This window comes from Rhinoderma darwinii, chromosome 5, assembly GCF_050947455.1.
Source record: "Rhinoderma darwinii isolate aRhiDar2 chromosome 5, aRhiDar2.hap1, whole genome shotgun sequence".
NCBI lineage: Eukaryota > Metazoa > Chordata > Amphibia > Anura > Rhinodermatidae > Rhinoderma > Rhinoderma darwinii.
Genome location: NC_134691.1, coordinates 14996760 through 15012624, shown reverse-complemented (window position 1 = coordinate 15012624; position 15865 = coordinate 14996760). Strand labels below are relative to the sequence as shown.

Genomic DNA, 15865 nt, shown 5'->3' with positions numbered 1-15865 from the left:
TTTCTATTTATTTTGCTAAGTCACATTAAACTAAAGGATTTTAGACTCTTGTTGTAGAAGGGCCACACATTTTCTACGGTTTATACGGATGTAGCCATCTTTAACTTGACTCTGATAACTTGCTGCAGTGTGATATCACATGACCAAAGCCATTGAAAAATCAATGAAAGTGTCACGATAAGAGATCTTTCCACTGTGTATTTAATGTGGTAAGTCAAGCTAAAGACGGCTACATCTGTATATTAATCCATAAGATCTAAGATTGTTGACCGTAAAGAAAAGAGAAAGCATCTAGACCTCTATCTATATATATATATATATATTACACTAGTCGTTCTCAATGAATTAGAATATCATCAAAAAGATCATTTATTTCAGTAATTCAATTTAAAAAGTGTCTCATATATTCTATAGATTCATCACACACAGAGGGATCTATTTCCAGCATTTTTCCTTTTAATGTTGATGATTATGGGACCAGTTATTGTAAACCAAAAATGTAATGTCTCAGAAAATTAGAATATTATATAAGCCCAATTTCAAAAATGATTTTTAATACCAAAATGTTGTCCTACTGAGAAGTCTGTCCAGTATCTGCCCTCATTACTTGGTCGGGGCTCTGACTCTGCATGAATTACTGCATCAATGTGGCGTGGCATGGAGGTGATCAGCTTGTGGCACTGCTGAGGTGTTATTAATGCGGCGTGGCATGGGGGCGATCAGCCTGTGGCACTGCTGAGCTTTTATCAATGCGGCGTGGCATGGAGGCGATCAGCCTGTGGCACTGCTGAGGTGTTATCAATGTGGCGTGGCATGGAGGCGATCAGCCTGTGGCACTGCTGAGGTGTTATCAATGCGGCGTGGCATGGAGGCGACCAGCCTGTGGCACTGCTTAGCGGTTATCAATGCGGCGTGGCATGGAGGCGATCAGCATGTGGCACTGCTGAGGGGTTATCAATGCGGCGTGGCATGGAGGCGATCAGCCTGTGGCACTGCTGAGGTGTGATCAATGCGGCGTGGCATGGAGGCGATCAGCCTGTGGCACTGCTGAGGTGTGATCAATGCGGCGTGGCATGGAGCCGATCAGCCTGTGGCACTGCTGAGCTGTTATCAATGCGGCGTGGCATGGAGGCGATCAGCCTGTGGCACTGCTGAGCTGTTATCAATGCGGCGTGGCATGGAGGCGATCAGCCTGTGGCACTGCTGAGCTGTTATCAATGCGGCGTGGCATGGAGGCGATCAGCCTGTGGCACTGCTGAGGGGTTATCAATGCGGCGTGGCATGGGGGCGATCAGCCTGTGGCACTGCTGATGTGTTATGGAAGCCCAGGTTGCTTTGATATCGGCCTTCAGCTCGTCTGCATTGTTGGGTCTGGTGTCTCATCTTCCTCTTGACAATACCCTATAGATTCTCTATGGGGTTTAGGTCGGGCGAGTTTGCTGGCCAATCAGGCGCAGTGATACTGTGGTTATTACACCGGGTATTGGTACTTTTGGCAGGGTGGGCAAGTGCCAAGTCCTGCTGGAAAATGAAATCAGCATCTCCATAAAGCTGTCAGCAGAGGGAAGCATGAAGTGCTGGGAAATGTCCTGCTAGACGCTGCGCTAACTCTGGACTTGATATAACTCCTCAGCAGGCCACGCTGCATTGATGCAGTAATTCATGCAGAAGGAGCCCCGACCAAGTATTGAGGGCAGATACTGGACAGACTTTTCAGTAGGCACTAAATTTTGGGTTTTCATTAACTGTTCCCATAATCATCAACATTAAAAGAAAATATGCTGGAAATAGATCACTCTCTGTTTTAATGAATCTATAGAATATTTGAATTGAATTACTGAAATAAATTAACTTTTTGATGGTATTCCAATTCTTTGAGGTGTGTGTGTGTGTGTGTGTGTGTGTGTGTGTGTGTGTGTGTGTGTGTGTGTGTTTTATTATTAGATATTTTTTCTATTTTAGGCCACCCCCCAGCCCATCCGGGACAATCACCATCACAGCTGGACACGCGCAGTATCACTCCGTCCCAGTATATGAGATGAAATTTCCCGATCTCTGTGTCTACTAAACCGCAGATCCTGCTCCATCCATCCAGACATCTGTATCGTATGATATTTTAGGATTTGTGTTGCTTCACAGTATTCAGATTCAGCTCTATAAGAACCAATGAGGGAGAAGCTTCATACTGTTACGTAGCCGGAGGACACAGATCGAAATACCTGAAAGATTTGAACGGTTTCCTACAAATACCAAAATTGTACCTGTTGTCAAAGAGCAATTCAGTTTTTATCTTTTGTATGTTAAAATAGTTGAAGCATCGTGGGGTTAAATAAACTGTAGATGCTACAGGTGGTGCAGTGGGCGTTACCCATCTGACCCTTCCAGTGCCCAGTTCCTGCACAGTAAATGGTATCGGCATTTTACTTTTTGCTGAATAAGAGGCTCCTTGTGCCATGTGATGCCACGTCCCATAGGACTGCATAGAGTCACCGAATGGGCGCAACACAACATTCATGAGTAGAGTGGTTTGGCCATAGTTCCGGTTCCTTGGCCAAATCACTGACTACAAATTTTGTTTCCTATTAGGGATGCACATTTTAGCATCCGTTGTCTTAAATGGGGGGGATTATGATCCTTAATTGGAAGCGCACCAATCGGCGTAGCCCCAAACAGGCAAATTTTTGACTATTTGGGCATCTCCATTTAGGAGTTTGTATCAAGATGCAAATTTTGATGCTTCATAGTAGGCTAAGCAAGAGTAGCACCACGCATAAATCAAGGGAAATCAATTGCAAGCACTTTCCATTGAAAAATGGTGGTAGTGGGGAGTCAAATCACTTGTGTGACGATCATCCCATCATGTGACTCTCTTGGTGATCAGGCATTGGACAGTATAATCCGCCATCTTGCTGTAGCCTAAGATGCCTTATAGGGTTCCCTCTTATTATCCAGTCTAAATCTCCCACCAGAAGCTTAAAGGTGACGGCAGGAGATCAGTTGGTCCAGTTACCTGGGCAACTGTGTAACGGCGGAAGCCTCTCCTGTAAAGACCCTCCCTGTGTCAACCATCTGGACCACCCGCTGTCCTGACTGGCACCACTTTTATATTTTTGGTGGTAGACGTGGCCCGTGGATTCTTCAAGATCCAGATATTGAAATGGACAATAGCGAAAAGAGATTTTACAGGACAGATCCTGTTGTATATCTATTGTCCTTAAGGAATCGGGGATCTGACACGTTCCTTGTCCGATCCTTTGTTTTCCACAGAAAGGTTTGGCACCAGAGGTACCTGACAGCCATTCGTCTCCCTTCCTCATTGGAATAATGTGCACATTGTGGCCTCGACAAAAATACATGTTGAGGTGTCAGGCCTGAGAACGGTCAGGAAAATGTTCTGCTGACAGTTGTTGCATGTCAATGGTCTGCTGAAGGGAAAGACCATGCAATGCTAGGCTGTGCAGATCTGCTCAATTAAACCTGTAAATTGTAACTGGTATAGTTTGAGTTGTTTTATTGTTTTTTTTGTTTTTTTATTTTGAGTTTTTAGGGTTTTGTTTTGTGTTTTACTCTTCTGGGACACAGCATTTTTCAATGGTGTGAGTTACACCCAATACATGGCTAACGTGTCCATCCAGCCGAACTTGGTCGGAGGACAACATGCTTAAATCTGACACTGTTATAAAAATGTAGCAATTTTTTGCCAAGGTAAAGGGAGAATTTGTTGTTCTTCGTATGGTTGTTTTTTGTGATAATTCTTTCAACTTACACGGCTGCTCGTGGCTTTCCAGGTGTTAGAACCGCATGGCATGCTAGGAGCTCCTGCCAGACACAGGTGATTTCAATTCTTTGTTGTTTTTGTTTATTTTTGTAGTAGAATTTTTGTTGGATTCCCAGTTGTTTATACTTGTCTTTTTTTTATTTCTACTTTAAAATATTTTAGTTCAAGCGAGGTAAAGGGATCACAGCTCTATATGTTCTTTTTGAATCCCCTCCCCATCCTTTTGCCACTACCCCCCGAACCAAAGTATATAACGACTGTTATTAGTTAAAATTTAAGTATGTGAATTACTCCCGTCCTGTACCTCAATTTTACCAAAAATCTGTAGCTGAGTTCTGATTTTTGTTTTGAGAAGGGAAGGGGGTTAATTTAATTTTTATATATAAATATATTATTTTTTTTTTTTTCTTTTTTGGTTAAACTTTTTTTTTTTTATAACTTTTTTAACTTCTACCTGATTGTACGAATTACTGCTAAATTATTTCCATTTTAATTACCAAAGAAGAAAAATTCTAAACTGTTGTGAACGCTCCCCCTATTCTTAGTGCTGATGTTTTGTGTTCACTTTAGAGCGATTTTATATAAATATAAGAAAATTGCTTAAATTTATATTCTTATCATATTATAATATTATTTGGCACTGTCCCCTCTTGTCGCCTGGAGCATCTCAGATTATCTGTATTTACCTGGAGTTTATAGTCTGCAGTTTAGAGCAGTATATATGAGACTCTAGACTGCGGTGTATATGGAATTGCTATTTAAGTAGTTTCCTAATATCGTTGGTAATGTAGCATGTAAAGGGGAATCCCACCTAAATTTACTGAAATGCCAGACGTTCGCATTGGGGGAGGGGCTTTCCGGCAACTCAGCCCAGAGCGAATGTGATGCACTTTAAAGCTCTTTGAGGCCAGCGTGCCCATCTTCAGGACAAGAAGACTTTTCGGAAGGTTGATTGAAGTAAATGGGCTGAGTTGCAATACCACACATAACCTGTGCACGGGTGTGGTGCTGCGTCTGAAAATTAACTGCCATGTTTTTCCAATCGTGTAAAACCCTTTTTTGAAATCTCTAACTGGCAACGGTGGAGTTTGAAAGCACTACCAACCTCTATGGACCCTACATACTGGGAAACATGGGGTCCCATTTTAGTCCCTCCCCCACCATTGATATCTTCTGATGTCCCACCTGACCAAGAGAGCCTCCAGCTAAATGTATTTCTATAATAATCTGAGTTATGACTGCAGCCGGGCTGATTTTCTGCTGAACAGTTAAGACAAGTTTGGTTGCTAGGGATACACTGACTAACAACAACAATAGTCCCTAGTAATTAGTCTTAGATCACTTAGACCTTAAAAATAAATGTCCAACTTTTAACACCACAATATTTTTAGGCTCCGTATTCTGTTCTGAGTCATTTCTTAATATATCTTTATAGCGGCCGGAGCTTTGTTTTTCTAATACAGAGCTCCAAATGCCCTGCATAAACCTAGAGCGTAAAGATAAAATTGTCTGCCGGCAGTGACCACTAGGGGGAGCTGAGTAGCTTACTGCATACTGTTATTATTGAGTTCAATGTTAAACAAGTATGCAGTGAGCTCCTGGGCTCCTCCTAGTGGTGGCTGAAGGCAACTAGAATTGAGCTATTTATCTATTTAGAAGATTTGGAGCTCTGTGTCGTAAAAAATCAGAGCATTGACCGTTGTAAGGATATTAAGAAATTTATCAGAACAGATTTTTGGACCTATACAGATTAAATAAAGTTCAAAGTTAGATATTCACTTTAAACTTAAGGCAGAATTAAGAGTAGAGAATGAGCAGGGAGGCTTGGCAGGTCTTAAGGGTTTTTTTCCACAAACATTTATCCTCTCTCCACAGGATACGGGATAAGTGTCTGATTGCTGGGGGCCCCACCACTGGGACCTCTACCCATCGTGAGACCCTTGTCCCCTGTTTGAATGGAGCGATGGTTTGGCATGCGCCCTGCTGATCCATTCAGAAGTCCATGGGACTGCCGGAGATAGCCGAGTATAGCGTTAGTCCCATACGGTTGAAGGCGTTAGTCCCATAGAGTTGAAGGGAGAGGCAGACAATTGCTCCATTCAAATGGGTCACACGGGTGGTCCGTTCTTGCAATTGGTGGGCATCCCAACGAGTAGAGAAACGTGGGGATACGCCTTTAACTGGCCTTTATATATTACTAACATAAAAATAATTTTTGTAATAAAGTTTAGCTGGAGCAGTGTTTTTAAAATAATTTTCCATGACTTTTAGAAAATAAAAAAATCTTTCTAATATTCCCACCATTAAAATTCTTCTTCTGAACTCCCCATAACTGAAGCACAATGAATCGTAGTTATGTCATGACTGCTACATCCAATGGCTGCAACAAGATATAGTACGTCCCTTTGACCAAAAGGGTCAACAGCCATTGGCTGACACGTCCATGTGACATCACTATTGTCACAACAGTCATTGCAATGGAGTGCAGGAGAGGAATTTTGATTGAAAGTATATTGGAAAGTTGTTTTGGAAAACACTTTTTAAGATGGAATTCCCCTTTAAGAGTTTGAACGGAATTGGCCCAGACCAGATACTTTGCTTAGTAGCAAGAATTTTAGCAGTAATTCACTTATTGTACAGTATGTCCGAACAGTAAAGATTGTGAAGTACATGGAGTAAAAAGAAAAAACCGAACCACTGTGTTTCTTGGGGATGTATATAGCTGGCGTCCGTGCGTACCTGTGGACTGCAGACCGTGTAGGCAGCCGTTTTTGTTTGCTTAATTACTTCAATCAATTCAGTCTTTCTTCCTGCGTCATGCGCATTGTGATGCCGGTCTTAAAATATATTTTTTTTACGTGGAAAGTTTAGACGTAAACATGATAAATGGATTCTAGCTCTTCTGGAAGGGTTAATTATATTTTGTATACGTTTATTCTCTATCAAATTTACATGTATTTATGCCATGCATTCAAAGGATCCGCCCCATCCATAACCCTAGTAAAAATGTAAAATTATCGACTTGCCCCACGTTACTCTGTCTAGAATGGAAGTCATGTGATGGAGGAGGCCTTTTTGTTTTGTGCCCGCTTCCATAGAAATATTGGGATATACCATCAGTGGGACTGACACAAATGCCTAAGTAAAACAGGGCACGGTCTGTTCAGCTTTTGAAAATAAATTGTAAGAACTGTAGAAAATACATAAAAAATGTTTGTCAAAATAATCCCAGTAATTCCTCCCTTGATCTCCTCTCATTTGATCCTCTTATATTGCAATCAAAACCGGGAGAAATATATAAATCTTCTGTGTCTCAGGAGATCAGCCATTTCCCTCCTCCTCAAAAACTTGTCTGACTGTAAGGCAACTGTCTGCAGCAGGAGCTCTCCCCCACTGCTCTGTCTGTAATAGGAGACCAGGCATTCTAAGCCACACCCCCTCAATGAATCCCTGCCCCTCCATAACCTGAAAATCAGATAATTAGACAACACAGGTTAACTTCTTCCTATCTCAGGCTTTTCTTGATCAGACTTAAAGCTACAGACATGATTTTTTTTATTTATTTTTTTACAAACTTTGCTGGGGTCGTGTTTTTTTTTTACAATGGGCTAGTTGTCTATTTTAAAATAAAAAATATGGGTATTGGGGTATAATATGATTTTATTTTTTTTTCTTAATTTTATTATTCAGGTTTTATTTGTGTATGTCGAAAGTGTGAAGATTAACCCTTTTTATGCCAGTGGTAATGGGACTATGTCAATCAGGCTGTGATGCAATTCCAAAACTCCCAGGTCGGGTTTGGCAGTGTTTCAGATAATAGCAGAAGGGCCTAATATGCTTTACCGAGCATCACAGTCCCAGTGGTCAGACCTCCTTTGATCAGCCATTGATCAATGCGTGTTGTGGGGTAAGCCTCTCGCATCCTACGGTTCCACCATAGACCATGCCAGAGCTTGCATTAGGGGGCACAAATGTGATTAGTTATTTAGCATAATTTATTATTGCACCGTGGAAAGCACTTATTAATACAATCAGATGAAACTTTTTTTTTTTTTGTGACCTTCAGATAACTTATTATCCTTGAAGTCACTTTTGAGACTGTAGTAAGGAGTTGCTTAAAGGAGTTGTCATTTTTCTCCTTACTATGAGAGTTGCTCACGAACCGCAGCTCTGACCCGTCCATATAAATCATGGACGACCTCGTTTGTATGGCCAGCATGTAATACTACATTTCCCCTGTAGTGGCCACTGTTGGGAATTCATCAGCAAATGGTAACGCCGAGAGTGGCAATGACTTTGCCCGGTTCTCCGGAGCTGACGCTCATTAAAGGGGGTTGGCAGGGAAACCTGAAGTATATTGCTGCATCCACCGTCCATTATTGTGATTTTAATATGAATAATTTCAATCGGTAGCTGGAATACCCTCCAGGTCTGCCACAGGAAAGTCTATAGACAATCATTACTCGCTGTGTAGTGTACTGACGGGTGTTCAGGAAAACCACAGGGGCAGGTCTTGTTGTGGAAGGGATTTCAATAAAAATGTAACTTCAAAATAGCAATACCAAGCGGGTGCACAAAGCTCCGTCTTTTTTAAGCGGGCCATCGGGAGCTCGTCAGAATATTTCATCCTCTTGCTTATCGCCAAGTAGATAAACTGTTTCTTATTGTACATTGTGCACTGCTGGATTAGTCATGTCTTTTTTATAGATCTACTATATTTGCTCCTGTAGTCTTGTATTTGTTTATATTTTTTAGTGTTTTTGTTAAAATTCAGTTAAAGAAGACCTCCACCGTGAGCTTAAAGGGAACCTGTCATCAAGACGACCATCTTTAAAATGGATCTCCACTTTTTGACACCAAATTTAGGTTTAAATTTCTGTGCTGACTAAATTTGTAATATATCTTATAGCAGTCGGGTCTTTGTTGTTCTGATACCGGGCTCCAAATTTATGCAGTCAAAAAGTTGAATGATCACATTTTGCCACCACTAGGGGGAGCTTACTGCATACTATTTTATTATGGACTTCAATGTAGGGTCAGTACGCACAAATCTCCTAAGCTCCTCCTAGTGGTGGCTGCAGGTAGCCATAATGTTATAAATGAACTGTGTATGCTAGAGATTTGGAGCTCAGTCCGCTATAAAGAAATAAATAAAAAATAATTAATCCGCACAATAATTTTGAACCTTTTTAGATAGAAAAATGTTATTTATGGTTGGACATTCACTTAACAATAAGGCATCTATGCGATTCACCTCTATTAGGGGTTAAAGGGAAGCTTTCACTGAATGTATGTATTTTGCCTTGCTCTGATTGGCCATGCGGGGTCACCTGACCACTTCCATGTCTCCTTTATTAGAAAGGTGCCATATCTGCAATTCAGTTGATATATCTGCAATTCATAATTATGGCATTTGCTTTCTATTGCCTCCTAAAGGGCAGTTGGTCAGTTGCCCTGAGACCGAGCGGGCGATGGGAGTTGGGTCACGTTACAGAGCACCGTGGTCCCACCTCATGGACTCACACCAACGCTGTCCTCTAATTTGTTAAAGGGACTACTTAAAGGCGTACGCCTGGAAAAATTCATAGAAGTTCCACCTTGAAAAAGTGAGCTCCCGAAACCCTCTATTTGAAGGATCCACAGCCATGGTCGACTTCCAGCATGTAAAACAGAGGGGGGGTATGACACTCTCCCTCCCAAGGCCATCCCTGAACCAGACTACTGGAACAAGACATTGGTTGTGGATCTCCAGGGCTTTCAATCCAGTAGAGGATGAAGGACCCCCGCGATTCCAACCAAAAGCTTGAAATGTTTTTGAATTCCTCATAAAAATACTTAATACTAGATTTGAGGTTTTGGGTTGAGTTCTCCTTTATTTCTGAGAATGTTCTCCTGATTCTATGATTTTGGAGTTGAATATTCGGTTCAGATGAAATGTTAGACAATGTTGTTGAGTTCTTGAAGTTCTTGTGCTGCTTTTATAAGAGACTTTATGTTTTTTCGAATATGAACGTCATGACATGAATTCACTGTGTAACCTGCATTAAAGCAATGAAACAATGGAGCTGGTGCCTCTGCCTCGTTTACTGTATGACGGTCTCTCCGGGGTCCGGGGCACACGTGCCGGTACAGAGCAGATTTTATATAGAAGTGGATGGGATGGATTAGAACCGCAGACGATGTAAGGATTTTAAGGGTTTTAGTAATTCTTCACCTTTTTGTTTTTATGTTGGAACCCGCTCCGGATTCAGACACACAATTCCGCCCCCCATTCATTTCAAAAGAAGTCAGAAGCGTCCTGCTTGATGTTCGGGCGGATTCCGCCCAAACTTCCCATTGAAGTCAATGGGAGGAGGAATATTCCCGGCAGGAACAATTCCACGGTGGATTTTGCCGCGGGACCCACCACGCAAACAGGGCCTGACCGCACATTTAGAAGTATCTGTATCCAGTGCACAAAACACAGGGGAACTATGTGGTGCCCAAGGACCATGAAATCAGGTGATCTTTATCCATGGCTGAATTAGAAAAAAAAATAACCTGCAACTACATTTTTTTAATTTTTTTTTTTATTAGAGAACCTACGAGAAGATGGCCCAATATAAGATGCTTGTATACATTACTACCTCTGCTTCAGGAAGGGAATGTGTGAAAGTACTTCTGTATTTTGATTTCTTTATTCATAAAACCCATTTTATAAATGTTTATCACACGGACCATCATATAAGCAATTTACATTGCAAAACCATAAAATCGGAGCCACAAAATAACTCTCCCGGACCCTTCAGTGTCCATCGTTGCTGAGATGGGTTGTCACGAGGGGTGATGTCTGACACCTTTAATATGTCCCTTCGAATAGGTGAAGAGGACGGCGGGAGCTAGAAGAGACTCCCACCGACTTTGGCGCCTCATCTCAAGTGAGTTGGATTCTCTTCACCCAAATGTTTTTTTTGGGATTTGTTTTTAAGCTTTTTTTAAAAATTATTCTGTGTCGGATTGAATTATGTCAATTTTGTGTTTCAGGGCTGATCATTTTAGAAATCTGACGTACAATTTAAAGTGGACAACTTTTTGTTTTTAGATCCAAAACTCCATATCAGCGATCGTTACGACTCCTTATCCTCCAGATTTGGTATGATGCAGGATCTGTATACAGTAATGTGATCACTTCATGGTGCATTTAACATAGGTCACTGCCCAGTGTACTTGTGGACACACTGTTCATGTGGCAGGGTTGGGCTATGGGCCTTCTGAGTATTTGGCCCGTTTACCATGACTTGCCACTGTATCGGCTATATCTTCGTTACTGCTTTGCCATTTTAGAATAAGTTTATACAATCCACCATACAAATATATCACGTGGACCCCTTTAGGTACAAATGGTGACAACCACTCTATTAATTCTGAACAGGTAGTCACTGACCCGCCCCCTTACTAATATTTTAGTCCTGAAGTGTAGCAATATATGTAAAACTCCCCCCAAAAACACTGGAGGAAATAAGTCACTAATATTCTGTAAATTTCATTACACTTATTCATCTACACCCAAAAGCCTTTTTATTTTTGATTTTAGGGTAGGTTCCTTTTACTAATATTTTTCACTATGCCTAAGAAAAAAAAACATTTTATGGAGAACAACCAGTTCTATATATGAAATGAAAGGCCCTTTACTGTACATAAGATATTCCTTTCTAGTTATCTGCTTGAATTTATTGGTCCGATGCCTGCAGCTCTTATGTCCTCATGACAACTCTTACTGACTTGTTCAGCCTTGTCATAGGGAAATCCATGGATCCAAATCACCATCCACATCAATATTGACCTCTATACTTGCTTGAGTAGCAGTAGATATGTATGAACATTGATATTGATGGTGATTTGCATTATACATATGCCCAACAAGAAGTTCAAAGCGTAGGCAGGAAGTGTTGGCATGGGAGCAAAGAACCCACAACTCAAGCATTGATAATGTAAAGAATTTGTCACGTATTTCATATACACTAATGGACATTTGAGTAACTGGTCATTGTCCTTCAACAGATGTAAAAGCTTAAAAGGGAATTCCACAGCGTAGTGACATGTCAGAAGAGGCGTCCAATGGGCGTGACCACCAGCGGACTCAAAACTAGGGGATTGTTAAATCAATTGAGCAAAGTTCTGACTCTTGGAACCTACAAAGTGCCATTAATTGGAGAATATCATGATGAAAATTTGTCAGCATTGAGAGGGCTTGAGTACACTACAGATCGCAGTGAGTACTTTTGGAATTTGGCCTATCTCCCAAAACCCCTACCAATGTTATCTTCTGACTTGCCTTTATGACAGCAGATGATACATAATGGTGGAATTCCCCTTTAGTGTTCATAACACAATCATGTACTGTACATTTCCTGCACTAATTCCCTAAAAGTATGGAGCGTGTCCGTCTTCCTCCTCTTGGCACTAGTGACCCAGAGTTCCCGGCTCCTACTATATCTCTCATTGAACTGTGCTCCTCACTGCTGTCTTCTGAGCTGGAGCTATCCGACTGTGGCCCCATAGCCCGCTCTGGTTTATCCTCGCTATTCCTGCAAAGCAACGGAGGCCCCTGGCACTGCCTCCTGTTCAGTGATCTCATGGTGCCGTTGAATGGTGCTGCCGCCATGCATTCAGCAGCCGCTTTGTCACAGGCGCATACCAACTTGTCACAAATACTCCATCCCACACCTGTGTCAGAGGAAACATACATACATGAGCAGAAGTTATAGTTACATCTCCTCTAGCCTTAAAGGGACAATTCATATCCAGATGTCCAAAGGACCCCTGTCTAATAACCATAGCAGAGAACGGATAGAATATATTTTTTCTTATGAGGGCTTCATTTAAATGGCTGATATGTAATACTACATTTGTCCTGTGGTGGCCGCTAGAGGGAAAATCTGCCTAACTTTCCCTCATTCATCACTTCCTGCTCTGCTGGTAATGGCTGAAGCTTCATCTCACAGACTTCCTTCTCAGCTCGCCATTTGCATACTTTGCATATAATATTGAGCTGTTACCAATCACATCTAAGTTCATGTCTTAGATGTGATTGATTACAGGCGGCGCAGGACCTGCTGTCACTGAAACTGTCAGGATATACAGGATACAAAGCAGCTGTATCTCAGAAACTAAAGATAATTTTTAATAAAAAGTAATTAGAAAGTTGCACCAAACACACTGATACACAATTTAATTATTTAAAAAAACAAAACCGTTTTCAAAGGTGTACAAAGCCTTTAAAGGATTATTCCCATCTTCACCTATCTCGAGACCCTGTGTATATGCCATAAACAAAGGCCTTATTCACATTGCGTTCCTATCTTGCGTTTAGCTTGTACGTCAGGAAAACTAAACGCTAAACCTGTCCATAGGGGTCCATTTGCCAGACAGAGGCCAAAAGAGCATCCTTTTGGCCTCTGTCGGGCTGGTATACATCGGTATATATTTATTTTGAAGGATGGAATTATGTAGTGGACTACGATATTTGGATCCCGCACAAATAAAGTGTACAGCGTGGTTCACGTTTTTTTTAACATGGGAGTCTATGTTGGATGTAGGGCTGGGCAATTAATCGAATTAATTTGCCCTTTCAAGTTGGCACGATTCTGGATTTGCCCAGAATCGTGAAATCGTTGCAGGCCCTGCCCCCATAGCAGGAGAGAAAAAAAAAAGCTTTATTAACAAGCAGACACGCTGCACAGCGCATCTATTTTAATGAATGCCAACAAGGAGTGAAAGGACTGGGGTTTGCAGCCTGTGTAACCTGTGAGGCCCCATGCAGAGGACCGTAAAAAAATCTCTGCAATTGCGGACCGCAATACGGTCCGCAGTTACGGACCCGCCCGGTTTTATTGGCCACGGGCACCTTTCCGTAGCGCTACAGAAAGTTGTCCGTGCTGTCGAACCATGCCGGGAAATATGGAGCATGTCCTACTTTTCGGATTTTACGGGCCGTGCTCCCATTTTGTATGGGAGCGCGGCACGAAAATGCGGGTCGGCGGCGGCCGGCCGTGCCCGCAATCACGGGCTGTGATTACGGGCACGGCCGTGTGCATGAGTCGCGAGATTGTTTTATACGGAGTCCCGTTCTTCCAGGCAGCTTCTTAACCCATTCCGTTCTTGCTGCATTTCAAGGCTTAAGAAGCTATAGCCACCATACAGCCACCCTATAGCTTCTTAGACCTTGAAATGCAGCAGGAACTGAATGGGTAAATAAAGTGGTTTTCGTTATCTTTAGTTCTGATAACACGTAGCAGAGAGCCGTGTCAGCGGAGGAGCCTCAGTAATGCTTATAATAACTTCTGTGACAAGTCTTAGATTTATGTCCAAAGAGCAGTCCTAAATCACATGCAGACTTTGGGGGTAATTTATCAACCTTTATACACCAGAAAAGTCACAACTTGCTGTCCAAATTGCGACTTGCCATTTTTGCGCCACCCACAACACTTTTGTAGAAAGGGGCGTCGCCTCTGGGAAAGCGCGGGACCACTGCGGACCAACAAATTTTGTATCATTTACGCCAGGCTAATTGTAACATAAGGACACAAAGGGCCGATTTTGGCCGGTGCAACGAGCGCCGATCAACAAGACCGCTCGTTGATCGGCGCTCGTTTGCTCCTGTCACAAGGAGCTATGTATGGGGGCGAGCGCTCCTTATTCTGATCGCTCGTCCCCATACATTATCATGTCGGCAGCGCGTCTCCCTGTTTACACAACAAGATGTGCTGCCAACAACGATAATATTAAAGTTTTTTAAAATGATACGATCGGTAGATGAACGAGCGTTTGCGCTTTCATCTGCTGATCACTGCCCTGTTTACACAGGGCAATTATCGGCAATGAGCGTTCTATGAACTCTTGTCTGCCCGATAATTGCCCAGTGTAAATAAAAGGGCCTTAAGCATGTATGTCTGGATCCTTCCAGGCGTACATGCTAACCGTAGAAAAAAATTTATGTGAATGGGACCTTATGTGTATTTTACCACAGGTCTCACTGTTCTCCTGCTGCTCATATGCACCCAACCATATATACTGTACATTCTTTACTAGCAATGTACCATAAATACCCTATCTTCGTATCAGGTAGCACTCTCCCCTGGGGAAGCCCCTGATGTCACTGTCCATATATGGACAGTGATGTCAGGGTCTTTCAGCTACATAAGTCCTCGGCCAGATCATCGGAAACTCTCTGGCTGGGGATTCCGGCCCTGGGGAAACCCCTGAGGTCACCGTCCATATATGGACAGTGATGTCAGGGACTCCTCCAGAAGCTGAATACCCAGCCAGAGTGTTGCCGATGCTCTGGAGGGGATTTTAGCATCTTCAAGGTCCTAACGTCATGGTCCATATATGGACAGAAAAGTCCAGGGCTTTTTAAAGAAAGGAGTTCCGGCCGGAGCGCTTGCCTACACAGTGGGATATGTCGCTACCTTCCATTGGAGGTATACATCGTCTCCTCCCGACGTATACCTCTGATGGAAGGAAAATAACGTGATGTGATACACAATGTCATTCCTAGTACAGGACCTGAGGGGGCGTTGTATGACGCAGGGATTCTCTTTGGTGATCATTGGATCCCTGTGTCATGCTCCGCCCCTCAGGACCAGCACTAGGCATAACACCGTGTATCCGTTTTGCCTGTAGTGTCCCTTTAACAAAAGATCAAATAGTGAATATTTATAGATTGGCTTTCTTACATGTGGGCTTGTGTTCCACGCACACGACCTCTGACCGGATGTTCCTGTTCGGTGCACAGCCCAATTTTTTCAGATGCTCTATACAGCATTGGTGGGAGAAACAGCAGCTGAGTAATGGAACAAAACAGAAATGTTACAAGGTGGCACAATGTTACATATGTCTAGTATTTAATGATGTGCCATATAAACCATGACCAATACGTTATGAAAGGGGTTTTCCAGTATTATGTAAATATGAGGTTTCTTAGGGCATGTTCACACAGTGCTCAAAAAAGACGTGTAAAGGTATCAAATACGCTAGCGTTTCTTGTAAAGCACTTTTTCAAATACAGGCGGTTTTGGATTGTTTTTTGGTGCATACGTAAGACTC

At 42.4% G+C, this 15865-nt stretch overlaps 2 protein-coding genes across 7 annotated transcripts in view; one reads left to right on the top strand and one right to left on the bottom strand.

Annotated features, from left to right (window-relative positions):
- Positions 1–9842, top strand: part of EFR3A (EFR3 homolog A) — a 192689-nt gene extending 182847 nt beyond the window's left edge. For all 6 annotated transcript variants that reach the window (XM_075825714.1, XM_075825718.1, XM_075825713.1 and 3 more), the window contains one exon: positions 1963–9842. In XM_075825714.1, the coding sequence (XP_075681829.1) occupies positions 1963–2068 (106 nt within the window). In that variant the 3' untranslated portion in view covers positions 2069–9842. The remainder of the gene's footprint in view (positions 1–1962) is intronic.
- Positions 9843–10368: 526 nt separating this feature from the next.
- Positions 10369–15865, bottom strand: part of OC90 (otoconin 90) — a 69957-nt gene continuing 64460 nt past the window's right edge. The window contains exons 18-19 of the mRNA XM_075827961.1: positions 15496–15602; positions 10369–12484 (exon numbers count right to left, since the gene is read on the bottom strand). Coding sequence (XP_075684076.1) covers positions 12174–12484; positions 15496–15602 — 418 coding nt within the window. The 3' untranslated portion in view covers positions 10369–12173. The remainder of the gene's footprint in view (positions 12485–15495; positions 15603–15865) is intronic.